The following is a 27216-nucleotide window of genomic DNA, read 5'->3' on the forward strand; positions in this document are numbered from 1 at the left end:
ATCATCAAGAAAGTTAAAGACAACCTACAAAATGGGAGAAAATATTTGCAAATCTTATGTTTTATAATGGGATTTTTAAACTGTCACAGTTCAACAATAAAAATGCAAGTATTCAATAACATAAGGAAAAAATGCATAAGAATTTGAAGAGAGTTCTTCAAAGAAGATATACAAGTGGCCAATAACACATGAAAGGTTGCTCATGAACATTAGTTCAGTTCAGTTCAGTTCATTTCAGTCGCTCAGTCATGTCCGACTCTTTGCGACCCCATGAATTGCAGCACACCAGGCCTCCCTGTCCATCACCAACTCCTGGAGTTCACTCAGACTCATGTCCATCGAGTCAGTGATGCCATCCAGCTATCTCATCCTCTGTCATCCCCTCCTCCTGTCCCCTGTCCTTCCCAGCATCAGAGTCTTTTCCACTGAGTCAACTCTTCGCATGAGGTGGCCAAAGTACTGGAGTTTCAGCTTTAGCATCATTCCTTCCAAAGAAATCCCAGGGCTGATCTCCTTCAGAATGGACTGGTTGGATCTCCTTGCACTCCAAGGGACTCTCAAGAGTCTTCTCCAACACCACAGTTCAAAAGCATCAATTCTTTGGCACTCAGCCTTCTTCACAGTCCAACTCTCACATCCATACATGACTACTGGAAAAACCATAGCCTTGACTAGACGGACCTCAGTCGGCAAAGTAATGTCTCTGCTTTTGAATATGCTATCTAGGTTGGTCATAACTTTTCTTCCAAGGAGTAAGCGTCTAGACACCTCCAAATTTAAACCTATAGCTACTAGATGACCCAATTAAACTAAAAAAAAAGAAGAAGAAAGAACATAGCTCTTCAATTTGCATTTTCCTCTTTTCCTAGGATCCTTTCTTCACTTCTCTTAACGTCAACTCTCATTTCATAGCCTGATTCTTTAGACTGCAACCTATTATTTAAAACTCACTTTTGTTTTCAGTAATAAATATTTTTCCAAAATACATCTTTCTCTCACTACAACTGATAGTCATGTCTTACATTAATTTTGTGATGTCTTGTTTGTTTTATTTTTTAACATATCAATACCTGAGAGTAAAACATATATTTGCCCCTAAACAAAGTAAGTAAATTGTTCAATACTTCTAATGTGTTTATCATCACCATTAGAATCATTTTTTAAAACTTTGAGCTGGAAGCATGGGTTTGTAAATTTATTTCATAGATTTAATCCTGATGCAAGCTGAAGAAAATACAGAGAATAATGAGAATTTAATAAATGCCAATTAGAAAATTTTGACTCCATATATATTTGTTCTGTTAGGACACGGCACTACAGTTAGCACCCCAAACCTCATTTTTAAATAGTTTATCTGGTCTTTATGCAGGATAAAATGTTTTCATGTCCACCATAACATATCCCTCAACAGTGGAGGGGAAATGTTTATCCAGTCACTGTCAAATGATTCTGAGCCTAAAGATTTAATTTTATTTAAATAGATCAAGGCCACATAGGAATGTGTATAACAAACACTCAGTTTATTACTCATATTAACTGGGGACTTCTTGTAGTCCTGAGGTTCCTTTTTTTTTTTTTTCTTGAGAGATAGACTCTGTAAATAAAACCGTAAATATTTCAATTGAGAACACTTTAAAAAAATATGGATGATGTTCACCATTTAATTTAATGCTTACCATTAAATGAAGAAAAACTAAACCTGAATTGAGGTTGATTCCTGTCTCTAACCATGTTAATGTTTCTGTAATGTTAGATTTTGAAGACAAAAGGAGAAATCTTTCCAATCTGTCACAGTCTTGAGTATTTATATAATCTCGATTATGGCTTTTTGTAATATACAACCCAGGACACATTGGATGCAAACATCAGGGTCAACAGCGAACTGTCCACCTGGATTAGAATATTTGACTCAGGTACAATAATGTGTTTCTTAATTTAGTTGATGGAAAATAATATGAAGTTAGATAGTTTCAAAATATTATTTGTTACTGGAAAATATTTTTACTATAGATTAAAATACTACACTTATAACTTCAAAAATTTTACATTTTATTTAATTTTAGTTTCTGATTGAGGCAGTAAACATAATTTAAATACAGTCATTTCTTTGGAGAAAGAAATGGCAACCCACTCCAGTATTCCTGCCTGGAAAATCCCATGGACAGAAGGTCCTGGCAGCCTACAGTCCATGGGGTTGCAAAGAGTTGGACATGACTGAGTGACTGAGCACATCCCTTGGCATCTATGGGGAATTGGTTTCAGGACCAGCCTGGCAGATACCAAAACCACAGGGTTCTCAAGTCCCAGAGCCCACCCTCTGAATATGTGGTTTGGTGTCCACAGATACAACCAACTGTGGATCATAAACAGGGCATGGTCAGAGGTTACCTGAATCTGCAGATGTAGAACCAAGAACTGTATGCTGACTATATAGTTACTCAAAAGAATCTGCTTATAAGCAGACCCTAATAGTTCAGACAATGTCTCTTAAGGCCCAACTATGGTAAAACATTGTTTTTTTATAAATTTATCATCTGGGAAACTTATTTACAAGGCAACCCACTCCAGTACTCTTGCCTGGAGAATCTCATGGAGGGAGGAGCCTGGTAGGCTACAGTCCATGGGGTCGCAAAGAGTCAGACACGACTGAGCAACAAACTACTACTACTTTTTAAAACAGGAACCTGGATTTGGGGAATGTAAGTAAAAATTACTTAAGGACTCTTCAGTTCATCTAATGCTTAGTACAAGCCTGGTTTACAAATGTAAAATATGAACACTAATATTAGAAAAAATATCTATTCTCCACAAAATTTAATGATAGAGAATAATTATCTTTGTGATATCAATTCTGATTTAATTTCCTGTAGGGCTATCTCTGAATAATAAGCTTTGGCATTTCACATTACTAATTACTGGCTACATCTTATTTTTTAACTCTTTAAAAGTGAAACAGTATGCATGTTCCTTCTTAAAAAGGTTATTTACATTTTCAGTGCTTAATTGTAAATTTGTTCCAAACACTAATAAAAATCTAATTTCATTTTTTAATATGGGCAAAAACTACAAGAAACTTTTTACTTTAAATTGCAATACAGATATTTCTCTCTGAATTTCAAAAATATATTTCATAAAATTATTTAAAAATTTTTGTGAACAATAATGTTGAGACATTAACAATAGAGCAAAGAGAATACACTTTATAGATTATCTGATAATATTTTGTCATTTCCTTTTTCTATGGTAAAAAATATTAAAACTTCACATGTAGACTCATATAAAGGTATGATATTTGACAGAAAAAAATGAGAATTCTTGATAATGAATCAATTACTTTAAATATCCTAAATGTAAGTATGAATGTATATAAGTATTGTTATGTGCTTTAAATTTAGTTTGATTACTCCATTCCACATATGTTTATTTTCTACTGTAATAGATAAATCACTTATTCGTGTGTCAACGTTTTGATCTGGAAGGTATGTACCAAATGCACTGATATATTAATTCTTAAATATGTAATTTGTTTTGCTATAGATCTACCAATCCCTATAAATTAAAGTGCTTCTTTTGTCTGAAAAAAACTAAACCTTGAAATATACGGAGATTGTATAGAAGATCTTGAGATGATGCAAACATGAATATGATCATAGTCTTCTCATGGGAAGAGAGGCAGAAAGATATTGGCTCCAGATTATAACTGAAAATTCTAGTCTGCATTAGTCTTGCTAAGAGCAGGTCCATTTCCTGAAAACATTCACCCGTCCTGAATTCCTTTAAGATAGGTATTTGAGAGAAGCAATGATTTCAGATTCTTCGGGAATTCTGAATAGAAACAGGATACAAGTAAAGTAATGGGGAGTCCAATCCACTCTTTAGTCTGAGAAATTAAACTGTCCTTTAGAATGCAACTGTTTACCTTTATCTCAACTTAATACCAAGATACATTGCTAAGTATAAAAAGCAGTTAGAAAGTAGTGCATATTGTAGTTTGTGAGTGTATGTGTATATAAAATACATTTAGTCTTTGCATATGTTTAAGATTTCTCTAGAATAATGCATATGAAATTGGAGAAAGGAGAAGGAATACAATAAGCCTAGAAGGAAGAATTATTTTAAATGTTATGTTCTTTGCATTTTTGAATTTGTGCCATGCATATGTAATTTCTAACCATAAAAGGAAATGAAATTTAAAAGGAAGCCAGAAGGTTTTTTTTTTTTCATAAATTTTGAGTTATAGTCTATCTGTGAATGTTAAATAAAAATGAATACATTCTAAATATGTTGGTACAATATGAAGACATAATTATGTTCATTTTTATGAATTATGTTCACTTTTTAACGGTTAGTGGAAAATATTGTAACTAAGTTTCAAAGGTCGATATTAAAACAAAATGTTAAATGTATATTAGAACAACATATATTCATTATACATATATTCACTAAAGAACATTTTAAATTAAGAAAAGCAGAAGATAACCATCTATGCAAAACTACTGATAAAGCTGTTCTGAAGCCTTTTAAAAAATATTCCTTTGATGAGGCTTTTTGAAATCATTTTTACTCATTGTCCATGAAATAAAATATATTGAATATAGTTCCCTGTGCTATACAGGAAGATCTTGTTTTCCTGTTTTATGTATAGTAGTATAAATGTGTTAATTCCAAACTCCTAGTTTATCTCTCCCCACGTCCCTGCCCTGCTTTCGATTTAGGTAACCATAATTTCATTTTCTATGTCTTTGAATCTAGTTTTGTTTTATAAATAAGTTCATTTGTATCATTTTTTAGATTCCACATATTCAGATATCCTATCAAGAGATATCATATATTATTTGTGTTTATCTGAGTAACTTCACTTAATATGATTATGTCTATCCATGTTACTGCAAATGGCATTTTATGGCTGAGTAGTATTTCTGTTGTATATATACACCACATCATCTTCATTCAATCATCTACTGATATACATTTAGGTTTGCTTCCGTGTTGTGGCTATTGTAAATAGTGCTGCTATGAACACCAAGGTGTATGTATCTTTTCAAATAGAGTTTTCTCCAAACGTATGTCCAGGAGTGGCACTGCAGGATGATTTGGTGCTAGTTTTAGTTTTTTAAGGAGCTCTTAAAGTGGCTCTACCAATTTACATTTCCACAAACAATTTAGGAAGGTTCCCTTTTGTTCCACACCCTCTCCATTTGTCATTGTAGACTTTCTAATGATGACTATTCTGACTAGTGTGAGGTGATACTTCATTGTGGTTTTGATTTACATCTCTCTAATAATTAGTGATGCTGAGTTCTCTACAGATATATGCCCAGGAGTGAGACTGCAAGATCATATAGTAAGGAACTATTTTTAGCTTTGTAAGGAACCAACATAATGTTCTCCATAGTGGCTGTACCAATTTACACCCTGACCAATAATGTAAGAGGGTTTCTCTTTTTCACACCTTCTCCAGAATTTATCATTTATAGACGTTTGAATGCTTGCCCATTCTGACAGGTGTGAGATGATACTTCATTGTAGTTCTGTTTGCATTTCTCTAATAATTAGTGATATTTAATATCTTTTCATGTGCTTATCAGCCATCTGTATGTCTCTTTCAGAGAAATGATTATATAGATCTTCAGCCCCTTTTTAACTGAGTTGTGTTCTTTTTGACTTTTAGCTGTGTAAGCCATTCATATATTTTGGAAATTTGATCCATTGTCAGTAGCATCATTTGCAAATATTTTCTCCCAGTCCTTAGGTTGTCTTTCCATTTTGCTTATGGTTTCCTTAGCTGTGAAGAAGGCAGATACAAAAAATTCTTACTACAATTTATGTCAAAGAGGGTTTGGCCTATGTTTTCCTCTAGGAGTTTTATGGTATCCAATCTTACATTTAGGTCTTTAATCTATTTTGAGTTTATTTTTGTATACAGTGTTAGAGAATATTTTAATTTCATTCCTTTACATATAGCTGTTCAGTTTTATCAGCATCATTTATTGAAAATACTGTCTTTTTTTCCATTGTATATTCTTACCTTCTTTGTTACAGATTAACTGACTGTGTCAGTTTATTTCTGGGCTTTCCATCCTGTTGCATTGATGTATATGTCTGTTTTTGTGCTACACTGCTTTGAATACAATAGCTTTGCAATATAGTTTGAAATCAGGGAGTTTGATTCCTCCAACTCCATTCTTCTTTCCCAAAATTGTTTTAGTTATCCGAGGTAATTTTTGTTTTCATACAAATTTTGAGATTTTATTTTTGTTCTAGTTTTGTGGGTAAAAAAAATGCCATTGATACTTGATAGGGATTGCACTGAATTTATAGTATAATCATTTTAACAATACTGATTCTTTCAATACAAAACCACCGTATATATTTCCATCATTTGTGTCATCTTTATTTCCTTCATCAGCATCTTAGTTTTCAGACTACAGGTCTTTTGTCTCTTAGGTAGGTATATACCTAGGTATTTTATTCTTTCTGATGCTACAATAAATGGGATAATTTCCTTAAATTTTCTGTCTGATCTTTTGTTGTTAGTGTACAGAAATGCAAAAGATGTCTGTAAATAAATTTTGTATTCTGCAACTTCAACAGATTCATTGTGAGCTCTAATAATTTTCTGGTAGCTTGCTTAGAATTTTCCCTATGTTTTCCCATCATGTTTTCAGCAAACAGTGATAGTTTTACTTCTTCTTTTCCAGTTTGGATTCCTTTTATTTCTTTTTCTTCTGTAATTGTCATGGCTAGGACCTCATAAATATGTTGAATGAAAGTGATGATAGTGCATTCTTGTCTTGTTCCTAATCTTAGAGGAAATGCTTTCACCTCTTCACCACTGAATATGGTGGTAGCTGTGGATTTGTCACATATGGCGTTTATCCCTGGTGCTTCATAAGGTAAAGAATCTGCCTGCAATGCAGGATACTGAAAGGTTGTTGTTGAATGAAAAAAAGATGCCGTGATTCTTGGCCCCTGAAGGAGAAGAATTCAATCCAGGGCCAGAGACAAGGCTTGATCGTTCAGAGCTTTTGTGTAATAAAGGTTTATTAAAGTATAAAGGAGATAGAGAAAGCTTCTGACATAGGCATCAGAAGGGGGCAGAAAAAATACCCCTCTGCTAGTCTTCAGCTGGATATTATATAGTCACTAGCAGTCTCTTAATGAAAGAAACAGAAGGCAATGGCAACCCACTCCAGTAATCTGCCTGGAAAATCCCATGGATGGAGGAGCCTGGTAGGCTGAAGTCCATGGGTTCACGAAGAGTTGGACACGACTGAGTGACTCCACTTCACTTTTCCTTTCATGCGTTGGAGAAGGAAATGGCAACCACTCCAGTATTCTTGCCTGGAGAATCCCAGGGACAGGGGAGCCTGGCGGGCTGCCATCTATGGGGTCACACAGAGTCGGACATGACTGAAGTGACTTAGCAATGAAAGAAAAGAATGTCTTAAAACTCAGAATGGCACCAGGCTCCTCACCCATAAGATGCATTTTGGGATAATCTTGGCACCAAATGGTTTATCCTGGGCCATAAAATGATTAACTTGAGTCTTGAAGAAGGACAGATCACCATACAAATAGTTTCATTTACATAGATTAGGGGAACAATATCTGAGTATAACATGCTGGTTTGTCAAGGAGGTTCTGAGCCAAGAGGCGGAACAACTTGAAGACAGAGTATGGAGTAAATGCACAGTATGTTAGCATAGCTTAAGATAAACATTTCCAGAAGAGAAATGCATTGGTTATCTCTAGGTTTGAGAATAGTTAACTTCAGGTGAAACCAGGTGTCATTATGGCAGCACAGTGTTTTAAGAGAAACCTCCTTTTAAAATTCTAATAGATGGAGAAATATACCATGTTCATGGATCGGAAGAATCAATATAGTGAAAACGAGTATACTACCCAAAGCAATCTATAGATTCAATGCAATCCCTATCAAGTTACCAACGGTATTTTTCACAGAACTAAAACAAATAATTTCACAATTTGTATGGAAATACAAAAAACCTCGAATAGCCAAAGCAATCTTGAGAAAGAAGAATGGAACTGGAGGAATCAACCTGCCTGACTTTAGGCTCTATGACAAAGCCAGTCATCAAAGACAGAAATATAGATCAATGGAACAAAATAGAAAGCCCAGAGATAAATCCACACACCTATGGACACCTTATCTTTGACAAAGTGGCAAGAATATACAATGGAGTAAAGACAATCTCTTTAACAAGTGGTGCTGGGAAAACTGGTCAACCACGTGTAAAAGAATGAAACTAGAACACTTTCTAACACCATACACAAATATAAACTCAAAATGGGTTAAAGATCTAAACGTAAGATCAGAAACTATAAAACCCCTAGAGGAGAACATAGGCAAAACACTCTCCAACATAAATCACAGCAGGATCCTCTATGACCCACCTCCCAGAATATTGGAAATAAAAGCAAAAATAAACAAATGAGACCTAATTAAATTTAAATGCTTCTGCACAACAAAGGAAAATATAAGCAAGGTGAAAAGACAGCCTTCTGAATGGGAGAAAATAATAGCAAATGAAGCAACTGACAAACAACTAATCTCAAAAATATACAAGCAACTCATGCATCTCAACTCCAGAAAAATAAATGACCCAATCAAAAAATGGGCCAAAGAACTAAACAGACATTTCTCCAAAGAAGACATATGGATGGCTAACAAACACATGAAAAGATGCTCAACATCACTCATTATCAGAAAAATGCAAATCAAAACCACAATGAGGTACCATTTCATGCCAGTCAGAATGGCTGCAATCCAAAAGTCCACAAGCAATAAATGCTGGAGAGGGTGTGGAGAAAAGGGAACCCTCTTACACTGTTGGTGGGAATGCAAACTAGTAAAGCCGCCATGGAGAAGAGTGTTGAGATTCCTTAAAAAACTGGAAATAGAACTACCTTATGACCCAGCAGTCCCACTGCTCGGCATACACACCAAGGAAACCAGAATTGAAAGAGACACATGTATCCCAATGTTCATCACAACGCTGTTTATAATAGCCAGGACATGGAAGCAACCTAGATGTCCATCAGCAGATGAATGGATAAGAAAGCTGTGGTACATATACACAATGGAGTATTACACAGCCATTAAAAAGAATACATCTGAATCAGTTCTAATGAGGTGGATGAAACTGGAGCATATTATACAGAGTGAAGTAAGCCAAAAAGAAAAACACCAATATAGTATACTAATGCATATATATGGAATTTAGAAAGATGGCAATGATAACCCTGTATGCAAGACAGCAAAAGAGACACAGATGTATAAAACAGTCTTTTGGACTCTGTGGGAGAGGGAGAGGGTGGGATGATTTGGGAGAATGGCATTGAAACATGTATAATATCATATAAGAAACTAATTGGCAGTCCAGGTTCGATGCAGGATACAGGATGCTTAGGGCCCGGTGCACTGGGATGACCCAGAGGGATGGTATGGGGAGGGAAGTAGTAGGGGGGTTCCGGATGCGGAACACGTGTACACCCGTGGCAGATTCATGTTGATGTATGGCAAAACCAATACAATATTGTAAAGTAATTAGCCTCCAATTACAATAAATAAATTTAAATTTAAATAAATAAATTTGTATGGAGAAGGGAAAAATCTTGCTAGCTTGTTTCCTCGTGTTGCTTAAGAGAGATAAAAATGTCTGACACCTGCAGGCTATTTCCTCCATTTGGAGATCCCTGACCTTCCTGCCTGTTACCCTCTCAATACCCAGGTTAGATCTCTGGATCAGGAAGATCCCTGGAGAAGGGAATATCTACCCACTCCAGTATTCTTTCCCTGGGAATTCCATGAAAAGAGGAGCCTGGCAGGCTACCGTCTATAGAGTCACAAAGAGTTGGACATGACTTAGCAACTAACACTTTCACTTTCATATTCCCTCTATGCCCAGTTTCTGAAGATTTTTTACAATAAATGGATATTTAATTTTATCAAAAGCATTTTCTGCCTCTATTGAGATGATCATGTCTGTTTTATTTTTCAATTTATTAATGTGGTATATCACATTTAACGAGCTGCAGATATTGAAAAATCATTGCAAACTTGGGGTAAAACACACATGATTATGGTGTATGATCCTCTTAATGTATTGCTGGAATCAGTTTGCTAGTATTTTGTTGATGATTTTGCATCTATATTTATCAGTGATACCTGTAATTTTTTGTGTGTGTGCGATATCTTTGGGATCAGGGTGATTGTGGCCTTTTAGAGTGATTTCAAAAGTGTTCGTTTCTCTGCAGTTTTTTTGGATTAATTTCAGAATTAGTTAAATCTTCTCTAAAGGTTTGGTAGAATTCACCTGTGAAGCCATCTGGTCCTGAATTTTGTTTGTTGGGAGTTTTAAAATTACTGATTCAATATTTTTTGTTCCTTCTTGGTTCAGTCTGAGATTGTATCTTTCTGAGACTTCTTCCGTTTCTCCTAGAGTATCCATTTTATTGGCATATAGTTGCTCATACTAGTCTTTTCTAATCCTTTGTATTTCGGTGGTTTAGGCTGTAACTTCTTATTCATTTCTGATTTTACTGACTTGGGCCTTTTTTTTTTTTTTTGGATGAGTCTGGTTAAAAGCTTACCAATTTTATCTTTTTTAAGAAACAGCTTTTAGTTTCATTGATTTTTTTCTGTTGCTTTTCAATCTCTTCTATTTCTGCTTTTATATTTCTGATTCCTTTCCTTATACTCACTTTGGGTTTTCTTTGTTATTCTTTCTCTAGTTGCTTTAGGCATAAGGTTAGGTTGTTTATTTGAGATTTTTCTCATTTCCTTAGGTGAGATTTTTAAAGTTATAAACTGGCCTCTCAGAAATACTTTTGTTGCATCCCATAGATTTGGATTGTTGTGTTTTCATTTATTGCTAGGTATTTTTAAAATTTCCTCTTTGATTTCTTCATTAATCCACTGAATGATTAGTAGCATATCATTTAGCCTCCATGGGTTTGTCTTTTTCGTGTGTGTGCCCCCGCCCCGCCCCCCCACCCCCCTCCGCGTTGTTGATTTCTAGCCTCATATTGTTGTGCAAAGAAAAGAGCCTTCATGTGGTTTCAGTTTTCTTGAATTTATGTAGCCTTGCTTCGTGGCCCATCTTGTGATTTACCCTGGATAATGCTGCATGTGCACTTGAAAAGAATGTGTATTCTGCTGCTTTTGGCAGCAGAATGTTGGAATGCTCAGTTAAATCTGTCTGGTCTAGTGTGTCATTTAAAGCCTCTATTTTTACTGATTTTACTGTCTGGATGATCTGTTCATTGATGTAAGTGGGATGCTAAAGTTCCCCAAATTATTATGTTGTAACTGTTCATACCAGACCACCTGACCTGCCTCTTGAGAAATCTGTATGCAGGTCAGGAAGCAACAGTTAGAACTGGACATGAAACAACAGACTGGTTCCAAATAGGAAAAGGAGTATGTCAAGGCTGTATATTGTCACCCTGCTTATTTAACTTCTATGCAGAGTACATCATGAGAAACGCTGGGCTGGAAGAAGCACAAGCTGGAATCAAGATTGCCGGGAGAAATATCAATAACTTCAGATATGCAGATGACACCACCCTTATGGCAGAAAGTGAAGAGGAACTAAAAAGCCTCTTGATGAAAGTGAAAATGGAGAGTGAAAAAGTTGGCTTAAAGCTCAACATTCAGAGACGAAGATCATGGCATCCAGTCCCATCACTTCATGGGAAATAAATGGGGAAACAGTGGAAACAGAGTCAGACTTTATTTTGGGGGGCTCCAAAATCACTGCAGATGGTGATTGCAGCCATGAAATTCAAAGACGCTTACTCCTTGGAAGGAAAGTTATGACCAACCTAGATAGCATATTCAAAAGCAGAGACATTACTTTGCCAACTAAGGTCCGTCTAGTCAAGGCTATGGTTTTTCCAGTGGTCATGTATGGATGTGAGAGTTGAACTGTGAAGAAGGCTGAGCACCGAAGAACTGATGCTTTTGAACTGTGGTGTTGGAGAAGACTCTTGAGAGTCCCTTGGACTGCAAGGAGATCCAACCAGTCCATTCTGAAGGAGATCAGCGCTGGGATTTCTCTGGAAGGAATGATGCTAAAGCTGAAACTCCAGTACTTTAGCCACCTCATGCGAAGAGTTGACTCATTGGAAAAGACTGATGCTGGGAGGAATTGGGTGCAGGAGGAGAAGGGGACGACAGAGGATGAGATGGCTGGATGGTATCACTGACTCGATGGACATGAGTCTGAGTGAACTCCAGGAGTTGGTGATGGACAGGGAAGCCTGGCATGCTACGATTCATGGGGTCACAAAGAGTCGGACACAACTGAGCAACCGAACTGAACTGTTCATTTCTCCTTTTATATCTGTTACTATTTGCCTTATATACTGAGGTACTTCTATGTTGGGTGCATACATATTTATAGTATTTTCTTCTTGAATTGATCCCTTGATTATTATGTATCATCCTTCTTTGTCTCTTCTAACAGTGTTTAAAGTCTATTTTGTCTGATATAAGTATTGCTTGCTATTTCAGTATTCGATTTCTATTTCTGTGGAATACCTTTTTCCATCCCCTCACTTTCAATCTGTATGTGTCTTTACATCTGAAAGGAGTCATTTTTAGGTAGAAAATATATGAGTCCTCCTGGTTTTATATCCATTCAACCAGTCTAGGTCTATTTGTTGAAGCATTCAGTCCACTTACACTTAAGGTAATCATTGATGAATATGTTCCTAACGACATTCTTTCAATTGTCTTGGATTTGTAGATCTTTTTCTTCATTTTCTCTTTTGTTCTCTTGTGATTTGATGACTATCTTTAGTATTGTGTTTGGAGTTTCTTTTTCTTTTCTGAGTGTATATCTATTAAAGATTATTGTTTTACAGTTACCATGGTGAAACCAAGCATTTTAAATAGATACCCAATAATTCTCAAGAAGGGATAATACATATTACCTTTCGTTGTTAAACATTTACTTTGCTTCCATGTTATTTTTTCTAAGTTGTGTAGCAGTAAATATTTGGTACAGAGAGCGATTTTTAAATTTTTAGAAGTTTTTGTGTGATCAGGGGAGTAAGATTATTAGGACAAAAGATAATATTTCCATTTTCTTGCCAAAAAAAAAGGTGAATTCATTATCTTATGTGGACGACATATGAGAGTGCTCACTGTCTCCCCTAATTTAAGTGAAATATTTTTGCTTGGTTTCTATTAGCCAGATTGAAGACTAATAAAGTCATTTTCATGACCTATAGGAAGAAAACTGGAGAGGAGCAATTTTTTTAAAGTAACTCAAAGCCTATAGTTACAGGTTAATTTCCCTGAACTTCAAAAATGAAATGCTATGCATGGAATTTTAGCATAAAAGGAACCAGAGAACAGCTACCATTTCTTTTATTTTTCTATATGGGGAAACTAAGAAAGTAGTGAAGAACATTCCTTAAAGCCAAGGGGTTTCTTACTCAACATTATGCAACTTATTTGTATTTGAACATAATTTGGTATGCAGTGTATCAGATCATATACATATTATTCATAATCACCATTTTATTTCATTCTTTAGTAGTCAGTCCCTTTGAAACTAATAAAACATATGATGTCATGAATAATCAAGGACAACGACTTTACTTTGCAGAAGAGAAAAGTAATTGTTTCATCAGACACCTCTGTGGACCTTCAAGGCCCTTTACCATGACAATTTATGATAATGTAGGATGTGATGTCATTACTCTGCATAAAGCTCTAAGATGGAGCTGTTGCTGGAGTAACTGCTGCCTACAAAAGGTCAGTAAATATTATTTCTACAATGTGATTAAAATGTATTTGAGTTCCTTCAAAAAAGCCTCAACACTGGGAAGTATATTAAAATTAAAACACTGGGACAAAGGATAATCTGGAATAAAATATGTCAGAGTGAGAATTATATAATATCTCATACTGTCAGAATAAGACCCATGTGTAACACTGTAAATATTTTTCCGGCAACGAAAGTTAAAAGAAGTTTAGATTTTTAGAAGTTTTCTATTGTAAAATATCATTGTGACTTTTCCAAACTTTAAACATCTTATTTTGTATTGTTGGTTAACAATTTTGTGGTAGCTTAAGGTAAACAGTGAAGGGACTCAGCCATTTATATACATGTATCTATTCTCCCCTAAACCTCTCTCCCATCTAGGCTGGCATATAACATTGAGTAGAATTTCATGTGCTATGCAATAGGCCCTTGTTGGTTATCCATTTAAAATATAGCAGTGTGTAGTGTGTACATGTGGAGAAGGAAATGGCAACCCACTCCAGTATTCTTGCCTAGAGAATTTCAGAAGAGCCTGATGGGCTGCTGTCCATAGCGTTGCACAGAGTTGGACATGACTGAAGCGATTTAGCATGCATGTATGCATTAGAGGAGGAAATGGCGACCCACTCCAGTATTCTTGCCTGGAAAATCCCAGGGACAGAGGAGCCTGGTGGGCTGCTGTCTATGGGGTCGCACAGAGTTGGACACGACTGAAGCGACTTAGCAGCAGCAGCAGCAGTGTGTACATGATCTTCCCAAAATGCTAACTATCCCTTCCCCCTGCAACCATAAGTCATTTTCTAAGTGAGTCTCTTTCTGTTTTGTAAGTCCATTTATATCATTTCTTTTTAGATTCCACATATAAGGAGTGTCATAAGCTATTTCTCCTTCTCTGTCTGACTTCACTCAATATGACAGTCTCCAGGACCATCCACGTTGCTGCAAACGGCATTATTTCATTCTTTTTAATGGCTGAGCAATATTTAGTTGTATATATGTACCACATCTTCTTTATCCATTCCTCTGTTTATGGGCATTTAGGTTGCTTCCATGTCTTGGCTATTGTAAAGAGTGCTACAATGAACACTGGGGTGCATGTATCTTTTTCGATAATGTTTATCTCCAGATGTATGCCCAGGAGTGGAACTGCAAGGTCATAGGGTAGCTGTTTTTAGTTTTCTAAGGATCTTCTATACTATTCTCCATATTGCATTTCCCTGTGTGTATTTATTAGCTACTGAATATATAGTATTTAAGTCTTTTGCCCTTCCTAAACTAAGCCAATTCATCTTACTGAGTTATAAGCATTCTTTAGATAGTGTGAATACAAACCTTTTCTCAGATATGTGCATTGCCAATATTGTACCCAGGATTATGGCTTGGCTTTTCATTTTATCACCCGTGGAAAAAAGGAGGGTTTCAATTTTGATAAAATCTAATTTATCATATATATTCTCTTATGGCCCATGCCTTTAAGAAATTACCTAAAAAAATTTGCCTATCACAAAATAGCAAAGACTTCCTTATATTTCTTCCAGAAATTATATATTTAAGTCTAGTTCCATTTGAAGTTAATTTTTTGTACCTGTGAGGGAACAGCTGAGATTTCTTTTTTATTATTTAATGTCCAATTTTTTGAACACTATGTTTTGAAAAAAGACTACCCTTACCATAGAATTGTCTTTTATATCTTTGAAAATAAATTGTCAATATATGTGTGTACCTTTTTCTGGAATCTGCTCTCTTCCACTGTTCCACTGATCTGTTGTTGTTGTTATTGTTTAGTCACTAAGTCGTGTTCAATTCCTTGTGACCCCATGGACTGCAGCATGCCAGGCTTCCTTGTCCTTCACTAACTCCCAGGGTTTACACTGATCTATACATATAGCTGTATACAGATATGTCCCCTTATGCCAATACTACATTGTACTGAGTACCTAGCTTTAAAGTCTTAATACTAGCCAGTATAAGCATTCTAATTTTAGTTTGCTTTTTTAAAATTGTTTGATTCTGTTAAGTACTTTGCACATATAAGTTTCAAAAGAATATTTCATATTACTTGAAACTTCATGCCTAGATAATGATTTGGATGGCACTGAATCTATTTGTTAATTTTGGGAAATAGTGGTTTATTTGGCTCCCCAGGTGGGCTCAATGGTAAAGAATGAAGGAGGTACAGGAAACACAGGTTCAATCCCTGGGTCAGGAAGATCCCCTGGAGTAGGAAATTGCAACCCACTCCAGTATTCTTGCCTGGAACATTCTGTGGACAGAGGAGCCTGGAGGGGTACAGTCCATGGGGTCGCAAAGAGTTGGACAAAACTGAGACACTGAGCATGATTTATTTTACTTATTTATTTATTTTAATTTTTGGTTGTGCTGGATCTTAGTTACTGTGTGTGGGCTTTCTCTAGTTGTGTAGAGCAAGGGCTACTCTTTAGTTGTGGTGCATGGGCATCTCATTGCAGTGGCTTCTCTTGTTGCATAGCACAGGCTCTAGACTCATGGGTTTTAGTAGTTGCAGCATGCAGGCTCAGTAGTTGTGGCACATGGGCTTAGTTGTTCCACAGCATATGGAATCTTCCTGGACAAGAGACTGAACCAGTCTCCCCTACATTGGCAGGCAGATTCTTATCCACCGTGCCAGCAGGGAATTTCAGGAAGTGTTTTTTTACTAATATAATATCTTTGCTTGATGACTATGGTATAGCTCTCCTTAGATTTAGGTCTTCTTTAATAACTCCTGGTATTTATTTTCAGTACATAGTCTTATAAGTACCCTATTAGGACTAAATGAATATTTAGTCCTAAATATTAAAAATACTAAAAATATTTCACATTTTTAGATACAATTAAATGAATGTGAAAGTTGCTCAGTCATGTCCGACTCTTTGCAAGCCCATGGACAATAAAGTCCATGGAATTCTCCAGGACAGAATACTGGAGTGGGTAGCCTTTCCCTTCTCCAAGGGATCTTCCCAACCCAGGGGTCAAACCCAGGTCTCCCACACTGCAGGCAGATTCTTTACCAGCTGAGCTACAAGGAAGATACAACTAAAAATATATTCAAATTAAATATTTCATTTGTGTTGCTCACATATAGAAAAACAATTGAGCCTTGATTATTGATCCCTTACCCTTTGACAGCCAAAAATCACTTATGAATTCTATTAGGAATTTATATATTCCTTAAGGTTTTCTCCAAGTACATAATAAGAAAAAAACTTTTACTTTTGCTTTTCTTATCTGTATGCTTTTTATTTATATGTGTATATGTATAAATGTCACATTTATTTATTGTCAACTTTCTAGTCAAGAAAACTATTATAATATTGAACATAAGTAAGAAAGGATAGTCTTGCCTTTTGTACTGATTTTTAAGATCTAATCTTTATCATTAAGTATGACATTCTTCCGTAGTTATTTTACATATAAAAAACTTTGTTTCATATACTTTCTTAGGTTGAGGAACCTCTCATTTATTCCTAGTTTTCTGAGTTTATATCATAAATAAATTATGTATTTTGTCAAATATTTTTCCACATCTACTCATTTGATTATGACTTTTTTAATCTGTGATTATGTAAACTGCATCAAATGATCTTTTTAAATGTTAAATCAACTTGACATTCTTGAGGTAAATTGCACTTGTACACATTTGTTATTCTTTTTATATATTTCTGGATTCACTTTGCTAATAGTTTGTGTTTATGTATATGATATATATGCCTGTATTATTCCTTTAAGTTTTTGTGTGGCTTCGGAACCAGGATAATGTTGGTTTCATAAAGAAAGTTGGAACTATTCCTTATTTGTTTCTAAAAAAGCTTGTGTAGGATTTGTATTATTATCTTATTTAAATATTTTATTATGTTCTTTCAGTTCAGTTTAGTTGCTCAGTAGTGTCCGACTCTTTGCAACCCCATGAACTGCAGCACGCCAGGCCCCTCTGTCCATCACAAACTCCTGGAGTCCACCCAAACCCATGTCCATTGAGTCAGTGATGCCATCCAGCCATCTCATCCTCTGTCGTCCCCTTCTCCTCCTGCCCTCAATCTTTCCCAGCATCAGGGTCTTTTCCAATGAGTCAGCTCTTCGTATCAGGTGGCCAAAGTATTGGAATTTCAGCTTCAACAACAGTCCTTCCAATGAACACGGAGGACTGATCTCCTTTAGGATGGCCTGGTTGGATCTCCTTGCAGTCCAAGGGACCCTCAAGAGTCTTCTCCAACACCACAGTTCAAAAGCATCAATTCTTTGGGACTCAGCTTTCTTCACAGTCCAACTCTCACATCCATACATGGCCACTGGAAAAACCATAGCCTTGACTAGATGGACCTTAGTTGGCAAAGTAATGTCCCTGCTTTTCAATATGCTATCTAGGTTGGTCATAACTTTCCTTCCAAAGAATAAGCATCTTTTAATTTCATGGCTGCAGTCACCATCCACAGTGATTTTGGAACCCATAAAAATAAAGTCAGCCACTGTTTCCACTGTTTCCCCATCTATTTCCCAGGAAGTGATGGGACCGGATGCCATGATCTTCATTTTCTGAATGTTGAGCTTTAAGCCAACTTTTTCACTCTCCTCTTTCAACTTCATCAAGAGGCTTTTTAGTTCCTCTTCACTTTCTGCCATAAGGGTGGTGTCTTTAGTGAAGCTATTTCAGTCTGTAATAGTGGGTGTGTGAAGGATTTTAGACTTATATTCAAAACTTGTTTTAAATATATATATAGATAATCAGGTTTTCTTTTTCTTCTTAAGTCCATTTTTGTAATTTGTTTCTTTCAAAGGATTTGTCTATAGAAGCTGTTGAATTTTAATTGGCATAAAGTTGTTAATATATTCTTTACTTTCCTTTTAAGTTTGCAGATTATGTAGTAATAGCTCCCTTTTCATTTCAAACAGCAGTAATTTGTGTTTTCTTTCTTTTTTCATGTTTAGCTTAAGGAACTTTACTTTTGGTTTTGTTTTCTCTTTTTTGGTCCATTTCCTGTTTCATTTTTTTCCTCTAATCTTTTATTATTTCTTCCACAATTTCTCCTACCTCCTTAAAATAGGAACTTTTATTAAAAAGTCTTCACAACCTTGTACAGCACGTACTGGGGCCAGACCTCAAATAAAAAGCCACAAAAAATCAAGAAACTCTCAACCAGTGCCATTCCCTTTTTCCAGATGTTGAGTCATGTCGTTTTTATCTTCAGAATCATTTTAAGAGATTCTAATAGGAGGGCAGAATTCTAGGAATTTCCCTTCTGTTTGATTGTGTAATGTTAGGAATATGGTTTCTTGGTTCTTTTTGAGATTTACCTTCTCTTTACACCATTTCCACCTTTACCTGAACTTCTCTTTCTTTAACCTAGATCTTCCTGTCTTATGCAGTTTTTATTCTACTCTCTGTTATGAAAGGGAATCTTGGATGGATGACATTGTAAAAAGTTATGTCTAGACATCAGCCCCAGTAGGTCCCCCCATCGTCTTCTTGTACTGACAATGGAGGCAGTAGGGGCTGTGCTGTCGCATCCCATTTTCAGTTATGTTTCTCAGACTGGTCCTTTGAGATTTTTTTTTTTCTCTTATTGATTCTTGCCAAATGAAACACCTCCCATGACAAGAGTTATCCGCATATGTTTGTAAAGTACTTCTCCCTCTGTTTATACTATTTTATTTTCTTTTAAATTTATTGATTTTAACTGCAGGCTACTTATCTTCTGAGGGGGATCTGTTTCTCTTTGTGATGATACTGGTGAGTGGTATCTGGATTCCTTGGATCTCAGGAGTTATCTTGCTGCTGTCACTTGTTTTACTACATCTACTTGTATTTTGAGATGTGAGGCTATAATTTTTCCATCTACTTTGATAAAGAATTTCACAGTGGTTTTGTTTGGTTTAGCAATCATACTTACTGTGTCCTTTCTATGAGGATTTTGAGAAGACTCATAAACTATATCACCACTACCACCTTATTCACTTAAGGTCTTATTTTTTGATAGAATAAGAAATACATATGTATATATAAAAAGGAGGAAGTTAAAGAGGAAAGGAGAAAGAGAAGGTGGGAGAAAGAAAAAAATAAAGTTAGCAGAAGTATATTCAGGAAAAATAATGTCTGTCAAACTCTTAGTTCCCATGTCTGCTTTATTCTTCTTCAGAAGCAGCTGCTATTATGAGTTAAAGAATTATTCTATGAACATTTGTATAATAGATGCATCAGTTCACTTCAGTTCAGTTGCTCAGTCTGTCTGACTCTTTGCGACCCCATGAATCCCAGCTCGCCAGGCCTCCCTGTCTGTCCATCACCAACTCTCGGAGTTCACTCAAACTCATGTCCATCGAGTCAGTGATGCCATCCAGCCATCTCATCCTCTGTCGTCCCCTTCTCCTCCTGCCCCCAATCCCTCCCAGCATCAGTCTTTTCCAATGAGTCAATTTTTCACATCAGGTGGCCAAAGTATTGGAATTTCAGCTTCAGCATCAGTCCTTCCAATGAACACCCAGGACTGATCTCCTTTAGAATGGGCTGGTTGGATCTCCTTGCAGTCCAAGGGACTCTCAAGAGTCTTCTCCAACATCACAGTTCAAACGCATCAATTCTTTGGCGCTCAGCTTTCTTCACAGTCCAACTCTCACTTCCATACATGACCACTGGAAAAACCATAGCCTTGACTAGATGGACCTTTGTTGGCAAAGTAATGTCTCTGCTTTTCAATATGCTATCTAGGCTGGTCATAACTTTCCGTTGAAGGAGTAAGTGTCTTTTAATTTCATGGCCGCAATCACCATTTGCAGTGGTTTTGGAGCCCAAAAAACTAAAGTCTGACACTGTTTCCACTGTTTCTCCATCTATTTTCCATGGAGTGATGGGACATCAGATGCCATGATCTTCGTTTTCTGAATGTTGAGCTTTAAGCCAAGTTTTTCACTCTCCTCTTTCACTTTCATCAAGAGGCTCTTTAGTTCCTCTTCACTTTCTGCCATAAGGGTGGTGTCATCTGCATATCTGAGGTTATTGATATTTCTCCCAGCAATCTTGATTCTAGTTTGTGCTTCTTCAAGCCCAGAATTTCTCATGATGTACTCTGCATAGAAGTTGAATAAACAGTGTGACAATATACAGCCTTGATGGACTCCTTTTCCTATTTGGGACCAGTCTGTTGTTTCATGTCCAGTTCTAACTGTTGCTTCCTGACCTGCATACAGATTTCTCAAGAGGCAGGTCAGGTGCTCTGGTGTTCCCATCTCTTTCAGAATTTTCCACAGTTTATTGTGATCCACACAGTCAAAGGCTTTGGCATAGTCAATAAAGCAGAAACAGATGTTTTTCTGGAACTCTCTTGCTTTTTCCATGATCCAGCGGATGTTGGCAATTTGATCTCTGGTTCCTCTGCCTTTTCTAAAACCAGCTTGAACATCAGGAAGTTCGTGGTTCACGTATTGCTGAAGCCTGGCTTGGAGAATTTTAAGCATTACTTTACTAGCATGTGAGATGAGTGCAGTTGTGCAGTAGAAGGAATGTTTGAGCATTGTTTGGCATTGCCTTTCTTTGGGATTGGAATGAAAACTGACATTGTCCAGTCCTGTGGCCACTGCTGAGTTTTCCAAAATTGCTGGCCTATTGAGTGCAGCACTTTCACTGCATCATCTTTTAGGATTTGAAATAGCTCAACTGGAATTCCATCACCTCCACTAGCTTTGTTTGTAGTGAGGCTTTCTACGGCCCACATTCCAGGATGTCTGGCACTAGGTGAGTGATCACACCATCATGATTATCTTGGCTGTGAAGCTCTTTTTTGTACAGTTCTTCTGTGTATTCTTGCCACCTCTTCTTAATATCTTCTGCTTCTGTTAGGTCCATACCATTTCTTTCCTTTATCGAGCCCATCTCTGCATGAAATGTACTTATTCTTATCTATCTATCTATATATACTCACATATATATGTGTGTGTCTGTTTGAGGTGTGTTTGTAACACGGTAGATATTTTTTTGCAATTTTTTAACTTGAAGATTATATTGGTATGTATAGAACTTCCTCAATCTCATAAATGGTTGCATAATAAGCCATTTTATGGGTGATATGCCATAATTTATTCAACTAGTCTATTGATTTTTATGAACTGGATTTTAAATCACAATGAGCATAAAGAACTTCAATGAAGTCATATTTGTATTGTCATAAAGGTACAAAAGTTCTTGGCGTATTGGATAATAAACAGTTTTGGTGTGATTTGTGCTTTTAAGGCATATCTAATAGGCATAAAAATTTAAAAAGTGATCCTCATAAGCACCAACTGTTATTATCATCCCTCTTTTACAAGTGGAAAATTAATTTCAGAGAGGTGAGTGATCTGTCCATATTTCATGTGGTTAGTGAGCAGCAGCATTAGATCTCAATTCAGGGATTTCAACATCCAAATTCTTCTTTTTCACTTCCATGCACGTGGGCTAAGTTGCTTCAGTTGTGTCCAACTCCTTGCAACCCTATGGACTGTAGCTCATCAGGCTCCTCTGCCCATGGGATTCTCCAGGCAAGAATACTGGAGTGGATTGCCATGCCCTCCTCCAGGGGATCTTCCTGGCCCAGGGATCGAACCTGCATCTCTTGCATCTCTTGCATTGGCAGTCGGGTTCTTTACCATACCACCACCTAGAAAGCCCTTTCACTTCTGCATCAGTCCCCAAATATAGGGCATGCCTAAAACTCAAGAGTTCTGTTCACATATACAAAAACTTAAGTAAAAGGTGGCATATAAGTAAATATAGTATTATTTACAAATCAAATATATCTAATTTGATTAATACTATATGTTTTTTAATATTTTGTAGCTAAAAGTTGAGGCGCCTCCTGGAGAAATAATTGGATATGTTTATCAATACTATCACCCATTTTTGCCAATGTTTAAAATAAAAAATGAAAATAAGGAGAATTTAATGAAAATCAGAGGGCCATGTGTGGTTTCTAGCTGTCTCAAAGATCTAAATTTTAATGTGAGTAATTCATTATGTTTTAGGATATCATGCTCAAATTAGTTAATAATTTGATACTTTTCTAATGCAGATAATTAAGGTGATTAAAACAAAATTAAAACATGTTATAATTATTACTATACCTATTCGCTTAATTTTAAAATTGAATTTTTAATTCATAATTTCTTTGCTTAATTAAGCCCTACAGTTTGTGAAGCTTATAAGGCATCTTTTAATCTATATTTTAAGTGTTTAACTATCAAACAAGAAGCTTTGTATCTAATATTTGAAAATATGGAAAAAGAAAATTACCTTTATTTCAATAGATAATGACATAATCCAGCATTAATTATAACTAATATATTAATGCTAAATTTTATAAAATTCTGAAATTGCTATGATATAATTTTGTTAATGTTTTATGTGCTTACTGATTTACTTCTCATAAAATGGCCAACATTCAGATAATAATTTAGGAAGTAAACTACTAAATATAGTTAATAAAACTAACCCACTACAGTTGTTTAAATCTGTAGATTCCTAATCAACAGAGAATATTGTCTTGGTATGATAAGATATTCTATTTGAAAAATGTACTGCTTGTCAGCCTTTTATCAAGGATACTTCGCTTGTTTTAATATCTGAAACGTATAATCAGAAATTTGGACACAGTTAAAATACTACCTGAGTTTTTTCCTCCTCTAGAATTATGTCAATTCAGTTTAGTGATGCTAATTCTGATTGGCACTTGCATGCACTGATTAAAGAAGGCATACTTAAAAATTAATTATAATAATAATGCTTTATTTGAAATTTTAATAAAATGAGCATACAGGACTCTTATTTTTCTATTTCAAGTTGAAAACCAGTGGAACAGGGTGTTCTGTGCTTAAAACTCTGGAAGGTAAAGCTACTTTGCCTCATTTTTTAATAATACCAGTTTTTTATCTCACATTATGGTACAGTAAATTGTACTTTATTCTACTGTCTTAAGAACTTTCTCTACGGTATTTAATATACTTCCTATTCCCTCTAAATTTGAAACAAAGCCATTTTATAGTTGGCACTTGTAGGTAACCTCCAAGAGTAAGGAACAAGAAAAGGAGGTAATGATTCTGTGAGAAACTCATCTTGTGCACAAATGTGGGCAAATCTTTTAATACTTTTGGTTATGAAAAAGAGGAGACATGTAAAGGGGCAGCTGGTTATAGAGCAGGACTAGGGTGTGGCAAATAAGATGTTTGTCTCAGGTAAAAAATTACAAGGGGTACCAAAAAACCTGATAATTAAGATAAATGATACCTAAATATATTTTTAACATCAAAATTAATGCAAAAGTCTATTATAAACAAATACCAAACTTTAGAGAAGACAGAAACTAACAGCATCTATATGACCTGTCTCCCTGTATTACCATAAACCTGTTCCTGAGTGGGTCAGGGCACAGAGTGGACAGGGAGGTATATTTATGAAAGGTGTTTCCTTAGTACGCTTTGATTTTAAAGGAAACAAGCCAAATTGGAGGAAAACTGTGGAGAAACAACATAAACTGAATATTTGATGAACTTTGTCTCTTACTTGGTATGGAACCTAAGGCATACAGGGAACTGGTCTTGAACAGGCGTAGAAATGGCCCATTCATCACACTAGAAAGGAAGCAGGGAGTGTTGGTGCACATAGAATAACTTCCTAGGCTGGTGTCTGCAAGTTTAGTAAGTTCCTGTCCAGTTGCTCCTATTTTCTCCTCAGTGGAAACGATAAGCTATTTTGCTGAGGGTAATAGGGAAAGATGTGTTCACAGTTCTGGAAAAACTGGATGTTTGACATAATCATGTAAAAATCTTCCATATTTCTATTCCCCAATTTCCTTAGCATTACTTACAAGGCTAGGCAGACCTAGTCCTCCATACCTCTCTTTTCTTACTCATTTTCTACCACTATCTCCTTTACTCATTTGTCTCCAGCCATGTTCCTTCCTAAATCACAGCCTTTTTACATATAGCTGACTCTCTCTAGGAGGCTCTCATTTTCCCTATTCCTCTGTCACTAGGAATTTCCCTATTCCTACCAATCCTCCAAATCTCAGCTCAAATGATGCTTTGCCTAAGAGGTTTTCTCTAAAACCATCCCTCCAGTTCTTTCAGTCTGCCTATTATCTCCCTTTTATACTCCATCATATCACACTTCCTTTCCCTTCTGGCATTCATTACAAAATAAGCAGTGGAATTTATCACAGATGTATTGTTTTATATTTACATGAGTATCTCATGTTGAGAAATAATATTAGCTGGTACGAGAAGTTGTACTCTAGGGAGTCTAAATGAGTAAAGGAAAAAAGGGCATGAGGAAATTGCAGAGGGATTCAGAAAATTAGGATCTCTTAGGAAAGAGTTAGCTGTGCGGAAGAGCTGAAAAGCTAGTGGTTTTCACTTCACAATTAAATGGATTCCCCAATCAAATTTAAGCAAATTATATATATTAATATAATTTTATATAATATGCATTATATATAAAACATACATATATATACATAATATATGTATGTATACACACATATACATAAAATCACTTGTATCCAATCAACTGGAAAATTTTCCTTTAGGTAGACAATTGTCTGTACATGTTTTTAGAGGCTATCTTCTGATCTTATTGAATATTCTTTTTATTTCAGGGTACATCATTATTATATTATAACTCATACGGGTCACATCTAATTACTAAAATTGATGTAGGAATGCCTGTTGTTTTTATTTCAGGGGTTTTAATCTAAGATTTAAAATATTTTTTTTATTTTAGTTATTGTCCCTGGATGAAGAAATGATTATTGGTAAGATTTCAAATCAGTGGATTGGATTTATGAGAGAACTTTTCACCAATACCAATACATTTGGGATCCAGTTTCCATTTGATGTTGATGTCAGAATAAAAGCATTGATGCTTGGAGCAAGTTTCCTCATTGTGAGTCTATTTTCATTCTATTTTAGCTGCACATTAATTTTCTGAGATTATCACTATACTTTTGCTATTATTTCTCCTCAAATCACCTAGATCAATTGCAATCTGTGCTTTTGGTCGAGTCCTAGGTCCCCAAATTACATCATGGATTGAGTGTTCACACTGCAAAGGAAATAAAAGCTAGAATGTCCTGGAAATGTGATCATTAGAGTTGAATTCCTTTGCCCTAATGAAAAATAAGAATACTTCACTGAAAATAAGACTACAATGTTTCATTCAATGTAATTTACTGTTATTTTTTCAGTGGTAAGAATCCATTTGCCAGTGCAGGAGACTCAGGAGACTTGAGTTCAGTCTCTGGGTCAGCAAGATCCTTTGGAGGAGGAAATGGCAACCCACTCCAATATTCTTGCCTGGGAAATCCCACGGACTGAGGAGTCTGATAGTCTATGGTCCATGGGGTTGCAAAGAGTCAGACATAACTGAGCGACTGACCACATACATACACCAAGAATTTAAAATTTTATAATAAGAACTTTTTTAAACAGTTCATTGAAAAAGGTAATATTGCTCATTTGGAGACCATAGATATGTAGAAATATTTAAAAAGAATTTGTCATTCTTGATTTCATTGGGTCTTAGGAGAAAATGAATATAGCAACTGTCTTCATTCTCCAAATATTATGAAATAACAGGAAATGGCAGAAGAAGTATGCAGGGATGTGTCATACAGTATTAAGTAATTTGGAGAAAGAGAAAAATAAACAGATTAGATAGCAGATCAAATGTAGATGAGGAAAAAATTAGTGAACTGGGATATACAGTTGAGGAAATTATTCATAATAACCTACAGAGACAAGGAAATATGAAAGTCAAGAGTCTCACGATAGGATAGGGAATAATAACTGCTATAAAAAATTTCCAGAAGAAATGAATTCAGTGAGGCAAAAAGGACAACATATCTTAAGTAATATAATTAAAAATTAACACCTATATAAATCATAGTGAGGTAGCAAAATAGTAAAGAAAAATAAGTAACCAGAAAGAAAAGAAAAATCTACTACAAACAAGGCTGACAATTGCCTTCTTAATAGAAAGAGTGGAAGCCAGAGAGAACAGAATAATGTCTTCAAAGTACTGATTTAAAAAACAATTTTAACTCTCAATTTTAATTTTCTTCAAGAATATCTCAAGGAGAAGAGCAAAATAAATAAGTTTTTTTTTTAAAAAGCACATTTTTTATTCACATAGACCATTTCTAAAGGAAATAATTCAGGAAGAAGGGACATCATCTGAGAATAATCATCTGAGAATAATCATCTGAGGTTCAATAATACGAGCAAATAAAATGCTAACTATATTTGTGAATGTAAATGTGTTTTTACAAATAAATATCAGAAGAGGTTCAAGACAGCAGTGTAAGAACCTCTTGAATTCACCTCCTCCCATGGGAACATCAAATTAACTCCTACATATGGAATAATTGTGGCTTCT

General features: G+C 35.6%; 1 protein-coding gene and 1 long non-coding RNA gene across 2 annotated transcripts in view; one reads left to right on the plus strand and one right to left on the minus strand.

Annotated features, from left to right (window-relative positions):
* LOC138425344 (uncharacterized) overlaps positions 1-27216 on the minus strand; it is a 99691-nt gene that overhangs the window by 17807 nt on the left and 54668 nt on the right. The gene's annotated exons all lie outside the window — the stretch shown is intronic.
* Positions 1821-26032, plus strand: LOC138430178 (phospholipid scramblase 1-like). Its single transcript, XM_069572174.1, has 6 exons — positions 1821-1913; positions 3440-3479; positions 13572-13792; positions 22627-22788; positions 25564-25725; positions 26027-26032. Exons 1-6 carry the CDS (start codon positions 1821-1823, stop codon positions 26030-26032), a joined length of 684 nt encoding a protein of 227 aa, XP_069428275.1.

Source organism: Ovis canadensis, chromosome 1 (assembly GCF_042477335.2).
Source record: "Ovis canadensis isolate MfBH-ARS-UI-01 breed Bighorn chromosome 1, ARS-UI_OviCan_v2, whole genome shotgun sequence".
NCBI classification, from domain to species: Eukaryota; Metazoa; Chordata; class Mammalia; order Artiodactyla; family Bovidae; genus Ovis; species Ovis canadensis.

Bases quoted from the DNA above. Each gene is read 5' to 3' on its own strand.
- LOC138430178 (XM_069572174.1), top strand. From the start codon at position 1,821: ATGGCTTTTTGTAATATACAACCCAGGACACATTGGATGCAAACATCA. The intron at 1,914-3,439 runs GTACAATAATGT...CTACTGTAATAG, and splicing joins GATTAGAATATTTGACTCAG to ATAAATCACTTATTCGTGTG. The intron at 3,480-13,571 runs GTATGTACCAAA...TTCATTCTTTAG, and splicing joins TCAACGTTTTGATCTGGAAG to TAGTCAGTCCCTTTGAAACT.